Source organism: Equus przewalskii, chromosome 4, assembly GCF_037783145.1.
Source record: "Equus przewalskii isolate Varuska chromosome 4, EquPr2, whole genome shotgun sequence".
NCBI classification, from domain to species: Eukaryota; Metazoa; Chordata; class Mammalia; order Perissodactyla; family Equidae; genus Equus; species Equus przewalskii.
This window is the reverse complement of record NC_091834.1, coordinates 27,971,839-27,998,525: the sequence shown is the minus strand read 5'-3', so window position 1 is coordinate 27,998,525 and position 26,687 is coordinate 27,971,839. Positions and strand designations below refer to the sequence as shown.

At 35.3% G+C, this 26,687-nt stretch overlaps 1 protein-coding gene across 2 annotated transcripts in view; it reads left to right on the top strand.

The window, feature by feature from the left end:
- The window catches only part of SEMA3E (semaphorin 3E), a 254,984-nt gene that overhangs the window by 140,458 nt on the left and 87,839 nt on the right, over positions 1–26,687 (top strand). For both annotated transcript variants that reach the window (XM_070617313.1, XM_070617314.1), the window contains exons 2-3: positions 5,492–5,652; positions 24,008–24,067. In XM_070617313.1, coding sequence (XP_070473414.1) covers positions 5,492–5,652; positions 24,008–24,067 — 221 coding nt within the window. The remainder of the gene's footprint in view (positions 1–5,491; positions 5,653–24,007; positions 24,068–26,687) is intronic.

Below are 26,687 nucleotides of genomic sequence, written 5' to 3'. Positions count from 1 at the left end.
GAATTCCATGATTTACCAAACTTTCCTGTTTTTATCTTATTAATTGCTTTTATGTTTACAATACTCTTCTTAGAAATAAGGCATACTTCAATTCCTAGAAATTTCATATGGATCAGAGAGGTGAATGTTTCCTCATTCCAAAGGAGAAAAGAAGTGGAAATATTCTCCGTGCAGTCACTAAGGTTTATTCTCCAGTTGTATGAGTGACTTTAATAATTCAGTTATTACAAAAGATGGCTCAAGATCAACTAGTGAAAAACCCAAATTTTCATTTTTGGCAGATGTTCTTCAACACGTAATAAGATTATATTGAACATCTATATACAGTAGGTCAACTTATTCAATCTAGTGGAAATACAGATTGTAATAAATCTATGTTACTATAAATTTATCCATGAATAAAGACAGACTGGATAGGTTTGCCTTTGGGATTGATACATATGCTTCACGGTAACAGGTCTGACCCCCCATACTTATAGGGACCACACTACCACATGGCTTCCACATTTAATTATGGATGGATAATTGATCCCAAAGCATCCAATCTAGAGGAAGCCAGCAATCTATGAATTGTGAACCTTGACTAAGGCAATTACATTCTTTTCCTTGAGGATTTGAATTGAAAAATGCAAAAACTATTGTCATACAGTGGTGGAGTGAGAATTGAAAGGTCATACAATTGGGGGCTAATGCAGACATATTTGGCCATCAACAAACTAACGAATAAAACCTTTAGAATCAGTACAGTGAAGCAGTGGTGTTAAGAGAAGCAAGAAGCAAAGATCCACCATCTTCTAAGAGATAAATTACCTTGTGCTTCTGTTGGTTTTTTTAATTACCATGATACCTGGTTTTCTGTCCTTGGATTTGCATTACCCTGATTTAGTTAACATCTGTTCATTGCAATCATTAATGTCCTGACTAACATAGCCACCCATGGCCACAAAGTCACTTCTGGTAGTCACTTTGATATAAATTCGGTTGGCTTGTATTGACAGATGTAATTATAAGCAGAGGTATGGCACTTAATACCTTATTTTTTAGTGATGTTGGGTATCCATCATAGTATTTTTCAGCATTCTTATTAGCCCTTAATACCACGTGTATAAGTCAGAGTTCTCCAGAGAAACGGAATCTATAGAACCAATAGGAGATAAATATATATAATGAGGAATTGGTTTATGCTGTACAGAGGCTGAGAAGTCCCACAATGTGCTGTCTGCATCCTGGAGAGTCAGGAAACCTGGTGGTGTAGTTCACTGTGAATCCAAAGGCCTAAGAACCAGGTAGCTGATGATGTAAGTCTCAGTCTCAGGACAGGAGAAGACTGATGTTCCAGCTCAATCAGTCAGGCAGAAAAAAGGAGTGAACTTTTCCTTCTGCTACCTTTTGTTCTACTCAGACCCTCAACATATTGGACGAGGCCCACCCACATCAGAGAGGGCAATCTGCTTTAGTGAGTCCACCAGTTCAAATGCTGATCTCATCCAGAAACACCCTCACAGATACACCAAGAAATCATCTTTATCTAAATATCAGGGCATCCCATGATCCAGCCAAGTTGACACGTAAAATTAACTATTACACCAGGCAGTGCTCTTAAGTAACTGATATAGTTTTTCTCTTGTTTTGTTGTGACTTTTACTTTGAATTTTAGGAAGCCTGGAGTCAATGTTGGTATTCACTCTAACAATATATAGGATATTAGAGAATGACTTTCAGTAAATAAAATTTATTCCAGCCTTATCTTATTTTCTTTGTTTTTTTTTTTTTTTTTTTGCCTTCATCTGAACACTTCTAGCAATATATTTGTTTGTTCAGTTGACTATATTTGTATAAGTCATCTCAGATCATTTTTGGGAAGAAGCAAGTTAAATAAAAGAGAACCGGAGTTAAGTTGAAGCATAAATATACACAACCTTTTAAAAAAAAGTTTCTATTAAAGTTTCTATTAAAGAAAATAATAAATAAAATAAAATAATTCTATTAAAGAAAATAATAAATAAAATAAAATAAAAAATAAATAAAAAGTTTCTATTAAAGAATTCTGCTGTGACCATTATTCCAGATATGTCTACAGCACAAATATTTACCCATGATGGATACTTTTAACTTTTCTTGACTTAAAGTCAAGGATGTTGGAGAATCACAGACAGGAAGGATAGTTTTGGTCATAGAGAAAATTAAAGATCACAATCAGAATTTATGCCTGTGCAAATGGACAAGAAAAATATAAACTGTTGCATGGATATATTTTGATTAGTACCATGATTCTGAAATAATACATCTACTGACAAGCCTGAACTTCCCAGGAATCATTTGTTGGCACTATTCTGTTGTACAGTGATGGTCAAAGCAGAGAGTTGCAGAAGCATTCGATACGCTTCTTTCATATTGTGAAAATGTTTAAAGAAAACTACAGTCTATTTGCTGGGTCTTATAAGTTTAAAAAATTACTTTAGAAATTATTCAAGGAAGTTTCTTCATAAATGAAATGAGATTTCATGACGTATTGCCTAAGGCATGCATACAATATTCCATTTTATGTATCCAAACATATCTTGGCAGCAATTTCCTCTGAGGCAATAAGAATGAGTCAAAATAAATAAGCTCCAAAATTCCTTATAACTTAAAAAAAAGTATTCTCTGACTCTATAATAATTTAAATATATGAGAAGTCAGAAATGAATTTTTAACTAATCTTTAGGCAAGCTTAAATATGGGGCGTGGTATTTAGACTTGTTCATGGACCATTCCCACTACTTGTTAAGCTTCTAAAAATATAGGTTTAGCACTATACTTTGAAAAGCTCTGTAAAACATCTGTATGTTGGGTTTATTTTTTTACAATGTGTTGTCACCTCCATTTTAGAGATGCAATTTAGTCAGAGAATTCAGAATTTTGAAGGTGGAAGGGTGATTAACACATGAGGAAAACAATCTAAAGAGCTAAGGTGGTTGTTCAAGGTTCATGGCAAAGCCAAGACTAGAACCTGGCTCTCCAGATTCTCAGTCTACAGGACTTTCTCTTATGATATACACATCTGTTGTACTTTAATTCTCATGTTTTTTCAGAATTTGAGCGATTTTTGTTGTAATATTGTATATTTGTAGGATGGTCATTTAGTCTTTGGGCTCTTGAGTTTCTCCATCAGTAAAATAAAGGACAATGGTAATTTAAACTGTTATGCTATGGTTGTTTACTGTTGTGGTGAAAAAAGATAAATGTAAAAGCTATAAGAAGCGAACGTTTAACGAATTTGCATTAGTTGAATGCACACTGCAGTTTTTTCCCTTTGCATTTTCCAAACTATGTCTCTGCAGGAACATGGGTGCATCTTTGTGATCTCACGGGATAGGCTTGGCCATAGAGAGATGGAATTCATTCATGGAGTGCCTCCTTTAATGGTTGGCCTGCCATTTATTCTAATTCAGACTTTTTTGATATTGGCATAGACTGCTCCACTGTGGCAACACATTAGGGTAGGGCCCTCAAGTTTGACTCTTTTCATGATTTTCTCTTATTTTCCGGCAAACTTAGTCTCCTAAGTTCTGCATCTTAGTGTGTCTGGTAACTGTAATTTAGAGACCTGCTAATTCTAGCTAATATGTAACCATTCTTTGATCAGTTGCCTCCTTTCAGATAATGATTTCACTGTGCATAAAACTTGGGGTTTGTAGCAATCTATCCTAATAACTGGGGAACCTCTTCTGCCAAAGAGTCCACTTAGCAACTCTGATATAAAACCATAAATGATTATATATAATGACAAGGTATGACAGTAGTGGATAGCTTTGATCTATATTTTTGTTATGGTATTGGATCCCTAAAATATGCAGCTCTTGCTGTTTGTGAATGACTAGTAAGGAAGGGAAACTGTGTGATTCTACTTTGACAAATTTGTCTCTCAGGATTCAAGAACCCCTAATCTCTCAAATTACTATTTTCTTCCTCTCCAAATAAAGCACCTTATTATTCTCTCCATCCCTTCATCAAAACTTGTTCTCAGTTTCTTTATTTAGGTCAATAGTCAAATGACTCAATATCGCAAGTTCTTTAGAAGAGATGCTTTGATTTTAGCAGTATTGCTTATTTAAAACTAAAGATTTAAAGTTAACCCTACTCTACACAATTTTGGACATCAACAATTTCAGAGTATAGATATAGGCAGTGAATACATTCTTAATAGTGGGGAAAAGACATTTCATCTCTCTTTTCTCAGAAACAGATGAGGTAAGACTGGGCACAATGCTCTAGATTTGTCATATTTCCTATTGCTCTCTGTGTTTCAGTGTTCTGCTCACCAATATTCCACATTTTCTGTCAGATGCATTAGGCATTGACCTTTGGAAGATGAAGTTATCTTCTAACTTGTCAATATTTTCCAAGGAGCTTCTCCAGGAATTCTTCAGCATGCAGGCTCTAGCCTTCGGGCCAATATACTCTCTCGTCATCAAAGGCTGTCATATATTATATACTAACCTTAAGTGCTGAACTACATATACGATTAAATACTTTAAGCAAGAAAACAGATAAATGCACACACATGAGAGGTTTGCCAGATTCTGACTTTCTAAAATTAAATGTATATATAGCTGAAACAAATAATTTGTAATTTTGGACATAGGGATGAATGCATAAACCCTAGCCAAAATCACAATGATAAAATGTAGATCCCCACCAGTATTATCAGTCATGCCCAATGTACTGAATGCTACCATGTGTTACCTCACTGTATTAACTGTATTAACAACCCTGATAGTTTCCAGACTTGGACAATTTAATTTTTTCTGAGTTGGTGTTCATCTGGAATCAAGTGGACACGTTTTGAGAATATTTATTATGCATTTGAGATTTTTGTTACACATAAGAGAAGTAAATATAAAAGTCATAATAAAATGACTTTTCCACATAGCACTTTACATTAAAGATTGTGAAGGAATATTCCTTCTATATTTAAAAACATAGGATATTTCCCCTACATGTTAAGTTGACTCGAAGTTTTTATATTCATAAACTTATAAAAGATTTTAATTTGTGCATATTAAAATGTATTCCCAGTTGCACTCTTTCTACATGTTGAACAAATTTTTTTAAATTTTTCCAGTTTTATTGAGATATAGTTGATATATAACATTGTATAAGTTTAAGGTATACAACATATTGATTCAATATGTATATAAATATATATATAGAAATGGTTACCACAATAAGTTTAGTTAACATCCATCACCTCACAGTTAGAATCTTTCTGTTGTACTGAGAACTTTTAAGATCTATTCTCTTAGCAACTTTCAAATACACAATACAGTATTGTTAGTGCATTGTATAGTTTTAATCTTGAGTAAGAAATTTTAAAGTCTTTATATTTATGATGAAATGAATGTTAACTACACAGTTCCAAAAGTATGAAAATAAAGCCATGAGAAAAGTGTTATAAAAGTACTGTATTTTCTCTTGTGTTTAGCATACATTTCCTTTTACATTTCAGAGCTTTTGGATCTAAACAGAACATCAATCTTTCACAGCCCTTTTGGATTTCTTGATCTGCATACAATGCTGCTGGATGAATATCAAGAGAGACTCTTCGTGGGAGGCAAGGATCTTATATATTCCCTCAGCTTGGAACAAATCAACAATGGCTATAGAGAGGTATGGAAACATCAAACTATATTTCAGGAGGGAAAGAAAAGGGGTGACGGAGATATCTTCTTGTACGGGTGTTACTTGGATTAGTTTTTTCATTTTCTTGGCCACTTTAACATTCTGAGTGATAATATTATTGATAGAAATAAAATATTCATTAAACATGAAATCATTTTGACAAAAGCTTATCAATTATCAAGAATGAACTTTTTCAGCACACCAGTGATCTCTGTTTTCCCAGAAGACTTCAGATTGGAGCATTTGCCGTTACTCTTGCATGATGGCCCTTGTCACCACATCTGCTATCCTGAGACCTGGATTTGGAACATGCTGATTTGTAGTAGTCCCCTTAGGCTTTATTACTCCAAAATCCCAGCCTGAAGAAATATGGATGTGTGATCTTGATATAGTGAACTCATGTAGTTCTATTGGTAATATCACTAATTCAGATGGATGCTGCTTAAACCTGGAGGATTAAAGTATATTAAAATAGGCAAATGCCCAATATTTTCAAGGAAAGTTTAACTTAATAAGAAGAAAAGTAGTTCTTGTAGTCTATGCTTATACAGAACTGAATTGGGCTAAACTTTTTTCAGACCCATGTCAACCTTATATAAAAGATGCAGAAATATTTATACTATTAATTTTTTTGCATAAATGTATTACATATTTTCTTATAATTTAATAATTTATTTCTATGTTTGTTAAAATGATCACTATCCATATTTTTTAAAGTCATTTTTAAATAATTTATGATGAAAGGTAGCATCCTTTCGTCCCTGCCAGTTCCTAATTCCTAGAGGAAATTATTTAAAACTGCTCTGTTATTTCTTCTGGTTCTTACCTCCATATTTCTATTTATTTCTATATGTGTACATATTTCTATATGTGCACTGTTATTTCTTGGTATCATTGATTTTAGACAATATTTGTTGACTTTCTGTTTAGGAAGATGAAGATTTTAGCTTTCTTTATTTGCAATACGATAGCTAAAATATCTGTGCACTACTGCACCGGCAACACCCAGTCATCTGCCCCCTCATCTTCCCAATGTAGCTACACCATAACTTTCAGTTAAGTAATAACTATTTACGTAGTAGTAGCTATTTACATATTATTTAAATACGTTATTATAATTAGGAAAATATATCGCACTTCTTTCCCCCTCAGATTAAATATTATCCCTTTTTTCCATTTGCTTATATTTTTATATTACTCTCACTAATTTTTCACCAAACTCTCTACTAGAGTCTTTGTACTCCTCTCAATGTAGTGAACTGCAGTGGTTTCCATCAGGTCCAAGTTTTTGGTTTTTAAATTAGAGATATCCATCTTGGTTCTCTTGTCTCAACCGTCGTCCTGGAGCATCCCCTTGATCTCCTACTTGTATAGCCTTCTTTTTGAATTTAATATGACATTTTACTGAAACACACCTTCTACTAGATTCTTGAAGAAGGATCCAAAGTAAAATTTTGAGTTTTTTATGTTTGAAAATAATATTATTCAAACTTCACACGTAATTGATAGATGGATGTAAAATTCTACAATGAAAATCACTTTCTTCAGAGTTTTGAGGATATTGCTCCATTGTTTTCAGACTTCCAATACACTGCTAAGTCTGATGCCATTCTAATCTCAAAGTTTTGTATATAACCTGTTTCCTGCCACTTCATCCCTCTAATTCTGATCCATGCAGCTCTGTGTTTTAAAATTTCCTCAAATTTCTCTTAGATTTTTTCATCCACTGTGCTGGAACACAATGGACCTTCTACAGAGGACTCTGTGGCCTTCAGCTCTGGAAAATGTTCATTATTTCTTTGATGTTTTTCCTTCTTTCCATTTTCCTCCCGACTCTCTTTCTGGGACTCCTGTAAGTCAGATTTTTTTTCTCAGTTGTCTGGCCTTCCTATTTTTTATACAGACTTGGAACTGTTTCTTCTGGTTTCATCCACACCCACCACTTTTCCCATTCTCAGTGGGACTCTAGACTTCCAATTCCTCAGAATTTCTGAAGTTCGTTTTCATGAATCAGCTTGTTTATTAGGTCCCTTCACCTTGCAGGCATTTAGATTTCAGCTTTTCTAGTACGGAAAGCCAGTCAACACTTGTCCACACGTCGTAGAACTTCCCAAATGTTGCTGATATTTCTTTGGCCTCTCCACTCAAGTTCTATTAGTCCTGTTTGGATTATGTCCTTTTACTAACATTTTAGTAGTTACAGGATGGAGTGGAAGCACATATTGTGTTTCACTCTCTTTCCTTTTTTCTATCAACTTTTATTTTCTCTGTAGTTCTCAAAAGAGATGATCTCTCTTTGTCTCTACATGTATATTTACAATATATATTTTAAAATTGTATGTGTATTTATATATAAACTATGAATATACATTTATATTACACATACACATACCCTCCCCCATACACACACGCGCATCTCTAACACCATCAATGACCTCCTCTTTCCAGTCAAATTCAATGGGTTTTTCTCTCCCTCAGATAGTCTTTTCCCACTAACTGTGGCATTCACCTCATGGCTTTCTTCTTTTTGTCTCAGTTAGATCATCTACATACTCCACTTTTCTGTGAAGGAATATCTAAGCTAGGGATCATAAGTATGGAGGAGCCATAGAACAATCTCTGTTATGGGCTGAATTTTGTCCGCCTTATTCATATGCTGAAGCCCTAACCCCCAGTACCTCAGAATGTGACTCTATTTGGGGATGGGTTCTTTAAAGAGGTGATTAAGGTAAAAATAAAGCCATTAGAATGAACCTTAATCCAAACTGACTGATGTCCTTATAAAAACAGGAAATTTGGACACACAAAGAGACATCAGGGATGTGTGCCCACAGAGGAAATACCCTGTGAGAACAGAGTGAGAAGGCAGCCATCTGAAAGCCAAGGAGAGAGGCCTCAGAAGAAACCAACCTTGCCGACACCTTGATCTTAGACTTCCAGCATCCAGAACTGTGAAATTTCTGTTGTTTAAGCCTCCAGTCTGTGGTACATTGTTATGGAAGCCATAGCAAACTAATACAATCCCATATTAAAGTTATAACTATGTGAATATGAAAAGATCCTCCAAAGGATCTGACACCCAAAAGGTTAAGAATCTTCACATTAAGGAAGTAGTTCTTAAATTGTTGTCCTTTGATCAGAATCATGTAACTCTCATAGAATGGGTCTCTGGAATTCACATTTATAACAAGCTTTCTAGATGACTTTTATTATACAGTCTCATAATTTTCCTGAGCCGTTTCCTATGTGGAACTAAGACCAAGAGATAGCAGCTTCCCTCTCTAATGTGATTCCTCTTTAGAGTAGGGGAAATTGAATCACTTATTCTCCTTTACAGTTTTTGCCTAATTGTACCCTCAAGCCTTTAATGCTGGAAAGACTTGCTTTTATGGAGGAAGTGACCTGTGAAGACTATGTAAGAGTAAGAGACCTGGAAAGTGATGATGTCTTATGAACTGCATCTTGGGGAGCAAAACAGAATAGTATGTGGCCATTGAAGCTTCCTGGTGCCAGCTAGCAAGGATGTCAAGGAAAGTAGCGATACAAATTATTACATTGAATAACTTTGCTACATTCTAGGGTAAATCTTCATTTTGTGTGGCCTGAAGTGTCTACAGTTTGGTGGACCTCCTCAGAAAATACAATTATTTCAAACATAAATTTAAAAATTGCTAAGGTCCCCCCCAGGACTGCAAAAGGGCTGAGTGCCAGCAAGGGGTCCCAAAGCTTAAGCTTCATTAGCTCTGAGGTGACTTCACCTCACCTGCATTTGTTATTTTGTACTTTTCTAGACTCTTTCCACAGAATGATTAGCAATAAAACTCCAAACAAGCCTTTTGTGTTTGTTTTCAGTAACAGCAGAGTTAGAGTGAGGTCTGCTTCATAGACATTCTGTTTAAAGGAGTGGACTTAAGAATGAGAGCCAGTGCCTCAGTGCCGTCCAGGCTCTGAAGACGTGATGTGTCTGCTCCCGGACCAAGCTCTCCTCCTGTCTTTTCTGGCCCTTGCTCCTTCGATTATTTACCTGTCATTATATTTTGAATCTCTTCTGCTTTGCGTTGTCTAACTCTGAGTTTCTCAATCTCGGTACTACTGACATTTTGCATTAGTCTAAGTTGGGAAAGGGAGTGTCCTGTGCACTGTAGCATGTTTAGCTGTATCCCTAGCTTCCATCCAATAGATGCTAGTAGAACTCTCCCCCAAATCATGACAATCAAAAAGTCTCCAGACATTGCCAGATAACCTCTGCAGGCAAAACTGCTTCAGGTCAAACCGCTAAACCTAGTTCATCATTCTATAAGCAGGATCCAGGACCGCTCATAAAAAAAAAAAAAAAAATACTCCCTTAAATCTGTATCTACCTGGTGATAGAACATACTTCCTTCTTCCTTTGGGATCAGGGGCCTTGAAAGAGTAGCCAAAGCTCATTTTCACTACTTTCTCACTTTCTACTTACTTCTAGGTTCTACACAAAAGAATATAATGTAGGGGCCGGCTCCGTGGCCTAGTGGTTAAGTTCGAGTGCTCTGCTGCGGCGGCCCAGAGTTCGGATCCTGGGCGCGGACACGGCACCGCTCGTCAGGGCACGTTGAGGTGGCATCCCACATCCCACAACTAGAAGGACGTGCAACTAAGATATACAACTGTGTACGGGGGTGGTTTGGGGAGATAAAGCAGAAAAAAAAAAAAAGACTGGCAACAGTTGTTAGCCCAGGTGCCAATCTTTGGAACAAAAAAAAAGATTGGCAACAGTTGTGAGCCCAGGTGCCAATCTTTAAAAGAATTAAAAAAATGAATATAACGTAAATATGTTAGAAAGCATAATAATGAAATTAACATCTGTGAACCCACCAGCCAACTCAAGAATGAAAATATCACCTGTCCCATAGTAGGTACAGCTACCCTTATCTCCTCTGCCTTTCCCTCCTCAGGCCTCCTGCTGCCTAGAAGCAATGACCCTGGATTTTATGTTTATCCATTTTTTGTTTTTATTTTTTAAATTATCTTATCATAATGGATGTTTCCCTGTACAGTATATTTTTTCGTGTTACTTGTTTTGAGCTATGTAAAAATGATATACAATAGTATATTGCAGTCTTCTGGAACTGCTTTTTGTTTGGTTTTATTCAGTATTATTTCTTAGATTCAATTATGTTACTTAGAGCATAGTTCATTGGTTGTCGAGGTAGAATAGTGAATTAGGAACACAAATTAGATTTCTAGGTTCAAATCTTGCCTCTAAATTTATAACATTGGGCAAATTCCTTAACCTCTTTATGCCTCTGTTTCCTCAGTTGTACAATGGAAACTATTAGTCCTTTCTGAGAATAACAATAAGTTAATGCAAGTAAAGAACCAAGAACTATGCTTGACACACATGTATAAGCTCTATATAAACTCTTATTATTCTCTTTGGCTTGTATGTAACATGTTCCATCAGATGAATATAGCACAATTTATTTATCCGTTACCTGTCAAAGGACATTTGGGTGGTATCCGGTATTTTGCTTCATCTGTGTTTCTATGATCATTCTAGTAATCATCTCCCAATACACATGTGCAGGGCATATAGTCTGGAGTAGAATTGCGGTTTATAGGTTAATTGCTGTTAATGTTCACCTGTACAAGGTAATGCCAAATAGTTTTCCAAAGTGGAAAGTGGCTATGCCAAGTCCCACTCCCTCCAATGATATTTGAGTTCCTGGTGATACACATACCCTCTAAACCTTCTTCCATTGGTCTGTTTGATCCACAGATTCCTCAACAGTCTTCCCTTCATTCATTTGTTTATCCATGCCCAGTACCTCACTATTTTAGCAACTGCAATTTCACTTTTATTTATTTTTAATTTTACTTATTTGTTTGTAATTTTAATAACCCAATTATTATTTCAGAAGCAGGACATGTACGTTGTAAAAAGTTGGAAAACACAGACAAAACATAAAATAATACCAGATGGTGATAAATGCTATGAAGTAAAATAAAGCAGATAGGGAGATGAGAGTAAATGGGTTGCTGTGTTAAACAGGATGGTCAGGAAAAGATTTTCTGGGATGTGATATTTGAGAAGACTCCTAAATAAAATGCCTCCTATATTTCAAGGCTCAATAACTAGTTGCAGCTAGTGGCTCCCATATTGGAATGTGGAGAACTAGAGAAGTAACATCAGAGTGTGTGGCTGAGATAGATTTGAAGGACCAGACCAATGAAAGAGCAGAGGATAGGACATCATTTGGCCAGGGTGATGGCTCATGAATCATCTTTGTGAAGAGAAAGGCAACAATGTAGGTGAAAAAAAAATTTCAGTTAATGAGGAGGGCACGGCAGAGGATGATGGTAGATGACTACAAGAAGGAGGGATAGCAAGTGGTATGGTTGTGGTCAGATGAGCTTTCAAAGTAGCTGGGGTTTTATTTTTGCTATTTTGTTTTAAGTTTTTATTGGGTAGACAAGTTTGGAGAGAGGCAACATTGATCAGGAAGAGACAAGAAGGATTAATTTAAACATTTTCCTCACATATGAGTTCAAAGTAAAAAAGCCACCATTATTAGAGATGGCCAGTAGAGAAACAGTAGTCTCAAGGGACAAGCTGGATTTTATTAGAGCAAGAAGGTAAAAGGACACTGGAAAAATAGGTGGAAGTTACAGGGAATTTTGTTAATGCCAGACCAGGTGTGCCAGATGATTTGAGAACTTCCAAAGGATGGAGTCAGATTGAGTGCTGTACAGAGTTGTATGGGGATATGAATCCAAGTAGTGATTTTTGACTAGGAGGCTGGGGTAGTCATTGCTTCCCATGGAGCCTACAGTCAACAGGGTTATGTCATGATTGATTAGACCTGATGATATCTTCAGGGAAGATGAATAACTTTAATTTTTAGCTTCATCAGAAAATAGAAGCCATTAAACAGGTTGATCCTCACTCTCCCACCACCAAGTCTATTGCTTCTGTGGGACTTTTTCTACCTCTCTCCTTGGGTAGAGGAGCTGCTCCTTCTTTTATGAAATGCCACTCCTTCTGGACATGCTCCGCATCCTAGCCTGTTGACTTTTCTTAAGGGTTGATTATCTTCTATCTTTTCTATGTTATCATTCCCTCTACAAATCAGCAACAAATATGGTTTGGTATAGAGGTTCTCAACTTTTGTGTGTGTCACGGATCCATTTGTCAGGCTGGTGAAGAGTTTATGGTCCTTACATGCATTAAGTGAATATGTAGGATTACAAAGTAAAATATTGAAAAAAGTTATCAAAATGTAAATATATTGGACTACAACTATCAAAATATAAAAATAACAATTTGTAATATGAAAACATGTAACTCCTTTATTAACATTAAATAATAAGACCTAGTAACACATCTCATAAGCACCATAATTTCAAACTAATTATGAGTGTTAATGCTATTTTGAGATACGTGCAACAACTCTAAAGTAATATTAAAACGTCTGTTATGTTTCCTACTTTTATATGATAGAAGTGCTAAATTTCAGTTGGAGATTGGTGCAAATAATGATGTGATTTTTTTCAACTGAAGTTGACGAATTCCCTGAATTCTTTTTTAAAGCCCCAGTTAACAACTCCTCCATAATTTCCATCTTATAAAACATTCTAAAACTTCTGACTAAAAATTATTATAAATTTTTAAGTTTAGCAAAGATGTAGGCCCTCATGATCTACTCTTGTCTCCCTTTTTAGTCTCATCTCCACTTGTTCACACCAACACATTGCTAACAGATCGCTTCTATGTGCACCTTTTTCCCAGCTTTATTGAGATAGAATGACATATAACATTGTGTCAGTTTAAGGTGTACAATATGTTGATTTGGTATATTTATATATTGCAAAATGATTACCACTATAGTGTTAGCTAACACCTCCATCATGTTATATAATTACCATTTCTTTCGTGTAGTGAGAACATTCAAGATCTACTCTCTTAGCAACTTTCTAGTATATAATACAATATTATTAACTATAATCACCATGCTGTACATTAGGTTCCCAGAACTTATTTGTCTTTTAACTGAAAGTCTGTACCCTTTGATCAACACCTCTCCATTTCCCCCATCCCCTTGCTTCTAGCAACTATTATTCCTTAAAAATTTTTTTTTCTATTGAGGTAACACTTGTTTATAACATTATATAAATTTCAGGTATCCATCATTATATTTTGATTTCTGTGTATACTACATTATGTTCACTTCCCAAAGACTAATTACCATCCATCACAGGTACACATGTAGCAACCAGTATTCTATTCTCTGTTTCTGAGTTCAGCTTTTTTAGATTCTACATGTAAGTGATACTGTACAGTATTTGTCTTTCTCTATATGACTTATTTTACTTAGCATAATGCCCTCAAGCTCCATTCATGTAGTTGCAAATGGAGGGAATTCCTTCTATCTCATGGCTGAATAATATTCCATTGTACATATACACCACATCTTCTCTACCCATTGGTCTGTTGGCAGACACTTAGGTTATTTCCATATCTTGGCTATTGTAAATAATGCTGCAGTAAACAGGGAAATGCAGATCTTTTCAAGATTTTGTTTTCATTTCCTTTGGATATATATCCAGAAGTGGGCTTGCTGGATCATATGATAGTTCTAGTTTTAAATTTTTGAGGAACCTCCATACTGTTTTCCATAGTGGCTACACCAATTTACATTCTCACCAACAGTGCATAAGCGTTCCCTTTCCAACACTTGTTATTTCTTGTCTTTTTGATAAGGGCCATTTTAACAGATGTGAGATGATACCTCATTGTGGTTTTGATTTTCATTTCTCTGATTATTAGTGATGTCAAACACCTCTATTTTCTTCTTAATATCTCCTTATCCTTATACACTCTTCTTGCCTGGAATAGCCTTCAAGCATAGCCACTGTTTTTTCTTTTAAGCTATTTTCTTCCTCCTCTAAACTAGATTTTGAGAAGGTTCTCCCAGGCCTTCCTTTTTCCTTGGTCTGGTTTTGATTTTCATGTTGTATTAAAATTGGCTGTTTACTTCTCAGTCTACTTTATAAGATGGCTCCTTAAGAATAGGTACTGTGTTATGTTCATCTTTGAAGATGTAGGTACTCAAAGAATCCAGACACTGAAAGAATAAAAATTTGCCTGTTGCTAATCCTGATAGCATCTAATAAATCTGCTTTCCTCAGTGTCTGCCCTCTTGCAAATCCCATTATACTTAATTGTCAGAACTATTTTCAAACTAATTATTCTCTAATTTCTTTTAGGCTAATTTTGTCTGCCTTCTACCCTCTTCCTCGCCAACCACCTACCCACTTCCCCACTGGCACACAGAGTGAGGATGTTGTTTTACAGTGTGGAAATAGTTCTTACTTTAACTGCACATTAATGGTGCCTGATGATCTGGTAAATAATATCTATGCTTTGGCCCTACCCCTGGAATGAACTGAGGAATAATTAGTGGTACTTTTTAAAACTTTCCCTGGTGATTGTAATGTGCATCCAACATTGAAAATACCGGAGAATTATGTGTCCCTTAAGCCCTCGGAAATACTGGTCCTATATGTAATGTTAAGTAAATAATTGTTTTATATGTAATAATGAGAACTTACATAGTTATATAAGACTGATTTTTCTCATGCAATTTTGAAATAGATAAGAACTTACCATTTAACAGACTCACTGTATTATATTAGCCTTTTTTAGTTACTGAATTTGCATTATAAATTATTTAATTCATTGCATTTCCTAGACCATGTAATAACACTCTTTTCACAGTGAAATTCTGCTCTGTTATATCTTTGTCACATTTGTAAAAGACCCTTGACCTTCACTCAAAAATAGGAAAGTCAATCCTAGTGGTAAATCATACTCTTCACTGTAAAAATTCTAACTTTATAATTCTGTTTGTCTTATCTAATATGAGAACCTCCCATCTGCCAAAAGAGGGAAGCTTCTGCACGTTACTCTCTTCTAAAGTTTCTAAAATCCACAGATAATGGGAGAATTCTTAGATTAGAACTCTGATTTCATCAGGAATTTTCTAAGAAATTTTTTAAAAAGCCATTAAGTGCCTAGAACAGTGCCTGGAACATAGTAAGTACCCTCTAAATATTTGCTGTCATGATTATTATCTAAACTAGACATAGAATCAGCACATGATTCCAATATACTGCCATTTCTAAGTGAGGTGTAAGAATACTACATGCTTTTAGGGGCTATTCAACTAAGTTCTAGAAACATATATAGTGATATGACATACGCAGAAATGAATAAAATGGCTCCTACCCTAAAATATTTATAACGTAATGGAGAAGACACATGTACAGACATTTGTCATAGCGCAATTTGAATGGAACTATAATAAAGGTCCAAATAAAATGCTCAGAAAGTATATAAAAGCTGAGGCCTGGGGTTTCCTGGAGGAGATATAAATTAAATTGGGCTTTGAATGATAGTTGGACTTTTTATTCGCACAGTTTGGTAGTGGGAACAGAGTGAGTAGTGGGAAGAAGGACGGAAATCTTAAAGCAGTTTGAAATAATGACTAATATCCTTGGCTGAAGTAAATAGGTGAGATGGGTGCATATGGGTGAGAACAGGGTACAGAGTGAAAGTTAAGGATTAAAATGTGGTTGAGAATAGATACTGAAGAATGCTGACTATTATGCTGTTGAAACTTAATCTCCTAGGCAATGCAGGAACCAGTGGGAGATTCCGAGTATGTGCATAACACAATTAGAATTGTAGTTTAGTGTGATTGTTTTAGCAGCAGCATGTTGAGTAGATGGAAGGAAGAGATTAGAGTCATGAAGCCAGTAAGTAGCAGTCACAATTTAAAACCATGTCCACCTGTCTTAGAAGCCTATACTCGTTGCACTATGTCACATCATTGAGAGCCAGGTTACTACTTTGGTGTGAATTTCATGTCGCCCACATTGGTCTTCAGTGTAACACTAGTTCTGCCTTTAGTTATAAGGTATTTCTTTCCTCTTGGTTCTTATTACCTTTTCATGACTATATTTTACCATAACAATGATGAACAAATTAGTGAGACAGTTGTTGGTGAGAGTAGTGGAGAAAAACCACTGACTAATATGAGAAGGAAGTGTATCCCTCTTGTTTACTTACAGTAAGGGCTGAGAGCCCCAGGAGGCTCTAGTATTCAACCACAGATAGGAGATTAGCTTGTCTGTGTTCTGTCTTATAGCCCCTTGCAATCCGTGCACATTTAAGAATTACTCAGATTTCCTGAAAAACAAATCAAAATTATTCTCTGGAAGATAGCAATACTAGTTTGAGGTATAAAATTTTCTTTTCTTTTTTCATTCCATGATGAAATCAAAAGTGATTGTTTGTTTACTAAATCTACATTTTAAGGGACTTCATAGAATATTCCATATTCAGTAATAAACTTTCAGTTTAACAAAATTTCACTCACAGTTTTCCTCTAAGTTTCTAAATTTTAGTGCTTTTTTCTGAAATTATTCTCAACACTATTATTTTTACCTAAAATTATACTCTTAATTTGGATATCTGTAGATATAGCGCTGTTAGACACCTTTGTAAAAATATTTATACTTTTCTCATTTATTCAACTTTATTGCATCAAAGGTGAAAAAAATCTTGTATTTTAAATTCAATTTTTTGTTGAGTGAAAGGCATTAAAATGTAATTTGCATATAAATAGCAGATGGTATTTCACATTAGTGATAGCAATTGAGTAAATTTCATCCACTAAAAAAGGTATGCATCAGGCCAATAATGTTTTTGTAGTTATAATATTGTTCTAATTCAAATACTTTGGAGTATAAACATTTCAAATACAAATCTTGTCTATAATCCAAAAGATTATAATTCTGCCATAAAAACTACTTGAGTAATGACAGTCATTATAATTAAGTATAAAAGCATAAACACTGAGAAGGATAATGTGTGTCAGGTTAAAGACCACCACCTATAAACCATTAGGACTCTTTTAATGTGTCATCGTCAAAATATATTTTCTTGATTTTAATGATATTTATAGGACGTATAATTAAAATTACATTAATGGACGCTGATACTATACATAGATGTAAAATATAGAAAGAAAAACTAAAATATAAACATTCACTATTATTCAATTATTCATTAGCATAATAGAATTGGGAAGAGAATATTAAATGAGTTTATAATAGTGTCTTAGTCAATTAAATGTATTCCATGAAGAGAGATGAAGAGAGACATATTAACTGGATCGTTTTATTTAATTTTTTTAAAATAAGAAGGGAAATGCTCTTCTTTTAGACAGTTAAATGATTTCTTCTTTGTTTATCTGTTTTTGCTCTCCTAAATGTCTGAGTGTCATAACATCTTGTAACAATAAGTTGTTAAATCCTTAATCCTGGTATAATTATGAGACTCAATAGGGAGTCCAGAAGAAATTACTTTGTAACTAAATTTTTATTTTATTTTATGTTTCATTTATCCTTTGAGATATGCAGGAATAGTAAATGGCCTGTTAATGTATATTGAAACAATGAAACTATATTGTAGGAGTATTGTGATGAAATGATGTGTATTTAACCTTTTGCTTTTTGTACCATTTTTGGTGCAGGGAATTTGCAAATATCATTATATCCTGTTGTTACTGCCTTTAAAAATATTTTGTGCGAACAAATAGTTTAATTTTACGGTGTTTTTTGGACACTAAATTCTGGAGCAGAACCAAAAGACTTCCTGACTGCCAAAACAAGTGAAGAAAATCATTTCCCTTACTATCTTGGCAGAACATTTGTACATGATAGCTTTAAAATAACTTTCCATTTCCAGTGAGGTCTTTCTCTGTCATCTTTTCTCACCTTTGTGAACATTTGAATGCAGTCCTGAGACTGTTAAATTTTGTTGAAAAACCAAACCAAAACAACAACAGCAAAAACAAAACGAGTAAATTTATAACTCCGTTGTTCCTTTGGAGAGTTCCCATGTGTTGGATTTTATAGTAGTGAGTGTTCATAATTTAATCTCTACCTCTCTTCCTTCCATCTACCCAAAATGATCTGGTTAAGATCCCTTTCTCTGCCCTCAGCAATCCTACTAGTCTTTCAAAGTCCAGATTATTGCTAACATCTTACAGGATTTCCTCCCTGATTAAATTGGAAATTGTTACTTGTCTCATTCATCTGACACTGATTACAACATTTTTGTGTCAATGAAGTCTTATCTCTCAAACTTTACTGGAAGCTCCTTAAGTGAATTGATTTTTCAAAGCATGTGATGGAAGTGTATTGATTGATACAAGTCAGTCAATGGACGTTGAGTAAACAGTGACTGCATTTAAGGCATTGTACCAGGTAGGTATTGGTAGGGATACAGAGATAAGCCACTGCCTTGCCCTCTGTAACTTATAGTCTAATGAAAGAACTGAAGTTAAATACACAAATCATTATCGTCTTAGGTAGAGAAGGTAAGAAAAACAATACAGAGGATCAAAGGAGGGAGAAATGCTATGTCTTGAAAAAGTTAGCAGGAGAGAGTTTTTTGTGAAACACTGTGAGATGTACCTAAAATAATGATTTTGTTACTCCTAGAGTAATTGCATTATTAGGTTTGCTACTAGAAACACTTATTCTGACAATACTAGAATCTTCGCCATTACGTAATATGTTATCTTTTCTTTGTGTCAAGAACTGTGAAGGGTCTGAGATTTCACCTCATTTTCAAGACAATAAGTTAGCCTGTCACCATTTCATAGATGTTGGCAGAAGATATGAAACTCATGGGTTAGAGATAAAGGACTCTATTACTCACAGCAGGCATGCAGTATGAGCTTCATGTTTCCATCAGTTGCCTTTTCCCCCTCAAGTCCCCCAGGGAGTGAGGCTTAGCAGCCCAGATAGACACTGCATACACAATGAATATATGTTATACCTGATTAATCTCAAACTTAGAAAACTCCCAATTTTCTAAGGGGTCTGCTAGCAAACCTGTCCAACCTCTGCCTAGAGGGAGACATTATCTTTATTATCCTGGTCAGGAAACAAATCTTCCATTTGGCTGGAGGGAGATTCTATCTCTATCTTCCAAGACTGTTTGAAAAGACAGTATAGAAGAAAAGCTGTCAATAGATGTGTAGAAATGCTATGGAGAATTTCCCCTCAAATAGCATGTTCAAATAGTCCTGGAAATAATCATTATGAAGTAGTGATTTAGGGGAATGTAGGATAATATATGGAGATTGTTTTACTGACCAGGATCTATTTGAACATTGAAAAGCTGAACTTGGTATATTTTTCCAAAGAATTGGTTGAGTTATCTAATACTTCCAAATTGCGGAAATACAGTTTAAAGAAGTCATCATTTTACATAATGAAGAAAAATAAATAAGAAAGGATGCTGATATTCTGAGAAGAAGTGTCTTGCATCTCATAAGTTGTATGTTAAGAATATAAAACATTATTCTGAATTACTGATGAGGTGTTCGCTAGTCATGAAAATCTTTCCAATGATAGATGATCCTAAAATGAATTTGTATTTTGTTTTATGTTTATATATATATGTATACACACACATTATAGAAGAGCCTTTTTAACAATTTATGCACCCATAGTAAAATTATACTTCCAAAACCAAATTGAATCTCAAGTTAGAATGGATTTTAGAAGTCATCTGAGAAAATCTATCCCTCAGTACAAGAATTTTTTCCGAAATAATGAATCAGTAAAGTTTATAAATTCTACAGTTTCACTTCCAGGATCCTTATTCTTAATCCTCACAAGTGAGTATTGTTAATAACTCTCCTCAGGCTGAGGCAAGGCTGCAACCGAACCTAATAGTGAAGTATTTGTGTGATGTCTTTCCTGAATCATGCATGATCCACTGATAGATTCATTGCTACAATCAAGAATATTGATTCCAGGATTTTGTGTGTGCTTTTGGTTTGTTAGGTGGTTTTCTTTTATATCCCTACTTTTTTCCTCTTTTTTGTGCCACAACATAACAGAAAAGCTCATATGTTTTCATTTAGAAGTTTATATACTACACTGTGAAACAAGAACATCTGATGCTGAATATATTGTTAGTAAGAAACTTTTGGGGGCCCATTACACTAATAAGAACACCAAAATAATATTTTATACCTATAATTCAAACCATCAGCGCTTATTCCTGTGATAATAAATTTAATCATATAGGGATCATCATAGTAAAATGCTATTGTCACCACTTTTATAAATTTCCACTATTGTTCATATATCAGGGAGTGGGTTTGGCTACATAATGTGTGAGTTAACTGATAAGCCTCTTCCACTTCTAGCATGTAAGTGTCAAACCTGATATTTTATGGAGCACAGCTTAAAAAAAAAAGCTTAAATCTTGACCATATTCAGGATTCAACTTGTGTATCAGATTTCAAAAACTAAACTGCTTATTGTGGCCAGTCAGGTAGAAAAAAAGTCTGAAGCAAATCAGAGAGTGCCTGTCCCATTGAAAGAAGGCTTCAGACTTTCAACTGCAGAGGAATGTTGTCACATAGGAATGTACGCATGTTGCTTATCTTCACATTTTTCTAAAGAAACTAAAAATCTGGGTTCTTATGCAAAATTGCTCATTTTTGAATGTTGGCCACTAATTTAAAAATAATTAAGCAGTATACTCAAATAAAAATGCATCCAATCAGCAACAGCTAATATGTGGTTCCGTAACCAGAATGTCTTTCCAGGCTAACAGAGCACAGAATGAGATGGTGGTGGATGTAGGGAAAGGAGATATCAGGGAAAGATAATAGGGACCTTAAGGGAAAAAATAAATTGCATAGGTAGGAAAAGCAATAGAGTCTAATGACAGTAAACATTGACACTGGGTAGTAGGAAGCCATACCTGAGCCTTTCTCAATCTAGGCCCTGAAGACTCTTAAGGAGAAAAAGGCTATTTTTAAAAATAATATCTTGAGAATCCCAAGCTACTCTATTGGGAAGTTTCTACTTTTTACCAAAATGTTAACTTGAGAATGGAAGATGATTGCTTACTAAAAGAAGGGAACCAAAAAAAAATATTTATAGCCTGATTCAAAGAAGCCATAGAGATAAGAGAGGAAGATAGAACATCTTAGGAGTTCTATATACCAGTTCATGCAGATCTAAGGTGCAGGATTTTGGAGGCAAAGACGAAAAAACTATAGGGTGTTCTGGTGACAGCCAGCCTCCCTCAAAATGGAATCCATCATCACCTGACCACCAGAGCCATGAAGATGATACGTTAGCATGAGAAGGTGCTCCATGGAATTTTGAGAGAGACACAAGAAAGGAGGCTGATTGAGCTTCGTCAGTCTGGTGGGGAAGGGAGATTGATCCAGCAGATGTGGGGATAAACTATTATCTAGGAGGCTTAAGGTCTTGAGGCACAGGAAACATCTGAGAACTTACCAGTTGCTACAGTTACTCTATGGTTCCTACCCGTAGATCTACTGCATTGTGAAGTTGGACAGAGAATGCCACATAATTTTAAAGAAGCTCCCAGATAATACCGCATCTTTGATAAAGTTGTGGTACAGATTAATTTAAAGGCTGAATCTAAAGTGCTCATTAAAAAATTAGAAAGCTGATAATGCCAAGTGTCAGTGAGGATTGCTGGTGGAATATAAACATGTCACTATTCTGGAGAGCAATCTGCCACTACACTAACAGATTAAGTGTATGCTTATGCTAAGACCCAGTAACTCCGCTCTTGGTTGTGCCTACCAATGATGTTCTCATACAGATCCCAGAGCCACATGTACAGAGATGTACCAGTGTTTGATGTGGTGGAGATTTGGAGGCAATCTGAATGTCCATCACTGGGAGGGTAGATAGGAAAATGAGGGGCATTATATCCTGAATATTACAAAGCAGTTAAAAACAGCAGAGTGTATGTGTACATAGGACTGTGCAGGGATCTTAAAAACCCAGTTCTGGGCCGGTTTTTAAGCACTCCGCTTCAGTGGCCCAGGTTTCGCCAGTTCGAATCCTGGGTATGAACATGGTACCACTCATCAGGCCATGCTGAGACGGCGTCCCACATGCCACAACTAGAAGGACCTACAACTAAAATGTACAACTATGTACTGGGGGATTTGGGGAGAAAAAGCAGAAAAGAAAAAAAAAAGATTGGCAACAGTTGTTAGCTCAGGTGCCAATCTTTAAAAAAAAAAAAACCCACTTCTTAGTGAAAAAGATGAGAAAGACTTTACATAAATTGAAAAATACTATTTGCATAAATTTAAAACTGTGCACAAAAAGCAATAATACACACTTTGTAAAAGAGTATATCCAAACAAACAAAAAGGTGCCTGGCAACAGTTTACAATGATTGCCCCCTGGAGGGCTGCAAGTAGAACATGGAGAGAGAAATGGAAGGAAATAAATAATTGAAATGAGAGGGACCTCTCCAGACCAGTGATAATAATGAGCCATGAATTGAGTAGTATGACAAACTCAAACCTCTGCACATGAGTTTATAAAGCAGAAGAAAGAAAAACTAAAAGTTCTTACCACACTGTCTGGTACATAGTATAATTAATTGTATAGCTGCAAAAAGAGGAACAGAAGCAGTCTGAGAAAAGAAAAGGAAATGATTGAGAAAACAATTTCTTTCATTAAAAATAATACAGCTCGTGGTCAGAAATTTGTGGAATCAGATAACAAGTACTTACTGATTTCTGCTGGTGGCCCCAACAAAATGCTAGGTAATACTGGAGATGACAAAGAAGAATTTGAGATATTCTCTCTCTTCAAGGAGGAAACCAACAAACTTGAAATATAATGAAAATGTTCTGAAATCCAGTGGGAAACTGGTAGAGTTAAACAATGTTTTGAAAAGTAATCCAAGTCAACATGTAGTGTACATTATTAGGCGATACATTGTAAATTTGCACTTAAAGAGTCATTCAGTGCTCTGATCCTTTCATGCAGAGAACATTACATGCATGGTCTGTGGAGTCCGCCACACACCAAGTTCTGTGTTAGGTGGTAAAAATGCAAAACAAGCTCAAAGGGGCACTTGAATTTGTAGGAGCAGATAGTCAGATTCAGGAGAACTGGAGGCCAGAGCTTACGGCAGGTTAAGTATACAGCAGGGCTGCTTGAAGTGTGTGTGGCCTCTGAAGGACTGAGACTTGAGGTAAGCCTTCAAAAAGATTTTAAAAAGTAGTACGGTTTAGCCTGAAGTGTAAGCTCAAAGATAAGTGCCTAAATTGTGCAAATAATGATGTAAAGAAGATAAAGTGTTGCTTTATCTTCTCAGAAAATAGAACAAAATGAAAACATTGAGTTGCAGAAAAAATGAAATGGTTTTTCAGTGTGGTTTACTTTTATAGTTAGTTGTGTAATAGTATATTATCTTTTATTTCAGATACACTGGCCTAGTACAGCACTAAAAGTAGAAGAATGCATAATGAAAGGAAAAGACACGGTAAGTATTTTTCATCGTACATTAATGAAATCACAGAGGACCAAATCCCTAACCTTTTATTTGCTCTTAAAAAACATATACACATATACATATACAATATGTACATATACATTACATATGTGTAATTATTTAAAAATTAGTTTCAGTGTAGAGTTAAAGTGTCATCCATATCTTGGTTTTTACTTTGCTTTGTTACATTTTAATCAACTCAGATTTATAAATACTTTATACTAATGCTTGTTTCCTATGTATTTGGGAGAAAAATAATTGCAGGTAAGTTTTTAATTTGAGGAAATGCTAAGCACATTCTTTGTGAGATTTTGTTTCACTTTGATTAGTAAATTGTAAACAAATGAAGGACAAAAGGAGAAAAAAGGAAAAGTTTGAAAGAAGATGGCAAAGGCAATAAACATGCCTGACCTATTCCACAAGGCTTTTAGGCTCTTTCCTACTTACACCATCACTCCTCCATTTCTCCACAGCTTGCCTGCAGTGTGTGAGTGAGAAATGGGTGTGCAGCCGCAGCAGCCCTGACAGAGATCCTAACACACAAAACCCTGAATGAAAGGGGGACTTTCACGTGCTCGGCAGAGCTGGCCCATGACACCATACGCGTCTTTGGAGGAAGGCATGCACATCTCCTTTTGAAAGTTAACTTATGCTTTTTTTCAGTAAGAAAACAAAATATTATGTAAGAGAGTAACATACAACTCCTGATTCTCTGTAGCAAGTGGGTCACAGCCAAGGAGTGAGTCAAGACATTCTTGCTGCCTTGGTCCACAGCCTGATGATAACTAATTGAACACACTCTTAGGCTATGTCAGTCTAAGCCAAAATGTGATCTAATTGGCTCAGTCAAGATGTGACAGTGTCAAGAGATGAAAAGCAGGTGTTATAGCAATATGAGAATAGAATATTTTCCCTATACCCGAATGATTAGACTTTTCCAACTATATGAGTTACCCACAGAATAAAATGCTACACAAGTGGGAAACTGAAGAAATAAATTTGTCTGTGTTTCCTGGATAATAAGTGTAGTGAATTCCTCATTCTTACCAAGGGAATACTATAATCTGAAGCACTTAGTGTGAGATGGTTCTGCTGGCTTTTTTATCCTAATACTGTTATATGAGGGACTTTAAAGTCACAATCTGTCTTTATAAAATATTACATTTACTGATTATTGCATGTATTGATATCGAAGTAATATTTAGCATTAAAAAGTTTAGCATTTTCTCATATTTATTTTAAAACTTAAAAAAATTTAAATTAATTTTCTCTCATAGTTTATTTTAAGTAAACTAGCGACACTTAATTTGCCAACAAGGTATTTGCTAGAATTAATTTAGCCAGGTTCATTTAAAGCAATTTTAAACTCTTTTTTTCATTCAGCATACTGATCATAAAACTCACCTAGTGATTGATGCATTAAAATTTGTTAAGCATGTAATATGTATTAAGTACTGTGTTTGATTAACTGGGGAATACAAAGATGTATAAAGATTGTGTCCTCAAAAAGCTTATAATTGAATCTCTGTAGGCAAACTTGAGCTCCTGGGCCAAATGCGGCCTGCCAATCTACTTTTGTAAATAAAGTTGTAATAGACCACAGCCACACACATTCATTCTTGTATTATCTATTGCTGCTTTCATGCTATAGCTGCAGAGGTAAGTAGTTGCAACAGAGACCAGATGACCCATCAAACTAAATATATTTACTCTCTGGTCCGTTATAGAAAAAGTTTGTTGAGCCCTGGACTGTAATCTTACAATAATAGGTATAAAATGTTATTTTTATTGGTCAGCTTTCTGTCTATTTACTTGAAAATTCTCTGTGAAGTTGCTTTATGTGAATGTAATGAGTTTGAAGATATAAGACATTTTCTCAAACATCAAAATTCTGTGATGCCCTAAAGTCTGCACATTTCCTTATAGGTAATGAAGCTTTTTCTAATTATTGGTGTCCTGACTTTATGCTGATTCATGTTTGTATGTGCTTTCTTAAAATTTTTATTTTATTTTTTGAGGAAGATTAGCCCTGAGCTAACATCTGCTGCCAATCGTCCTCTTTTTGCTGAGGAAGACTGGCTCTGAGCTAACATCCGTGCCCACCTTCCTCTACTTTGTATGTAGGATGCCTGCCACAGCATGGCGTGCCAAGTGGTGTGAAGATCCGCACCCTCAATCAGAACCAGCGAAGCCCGAAGCCCGGGAGGCTGAAGTGGAATGTGTGAACTTAATTGCCACTGATGGGCCCCTTTTGTCCTTTAAAAAATAAAAGCATTGGGTAGCTTAGTTACTCAGTGGAACATATTACGATGCAAATCTTTACACTCAAATACATTTCCAAACAGTGCTTCTTTTATTCCTCAGTTGTGTAGTAGAACACGTGAAAATGATACACTCCCATTAGTAAGTGTAATTCATACATCACTGCTAACTAAAATGTGCATCCGGCACCCCAGTCTCTTCTTCCACTGGTCCTTGTCCTCTTTTCATCTGCCCCTTTTGCCTCCTACAGCCAAGGGATACTTAAACATGAGATTTCTAGGGTTAGGAAAAATGGAAATCAAAAAAGGGCCAGACATTTTTATTACACTAACCAATTTCTTCCTTTTTT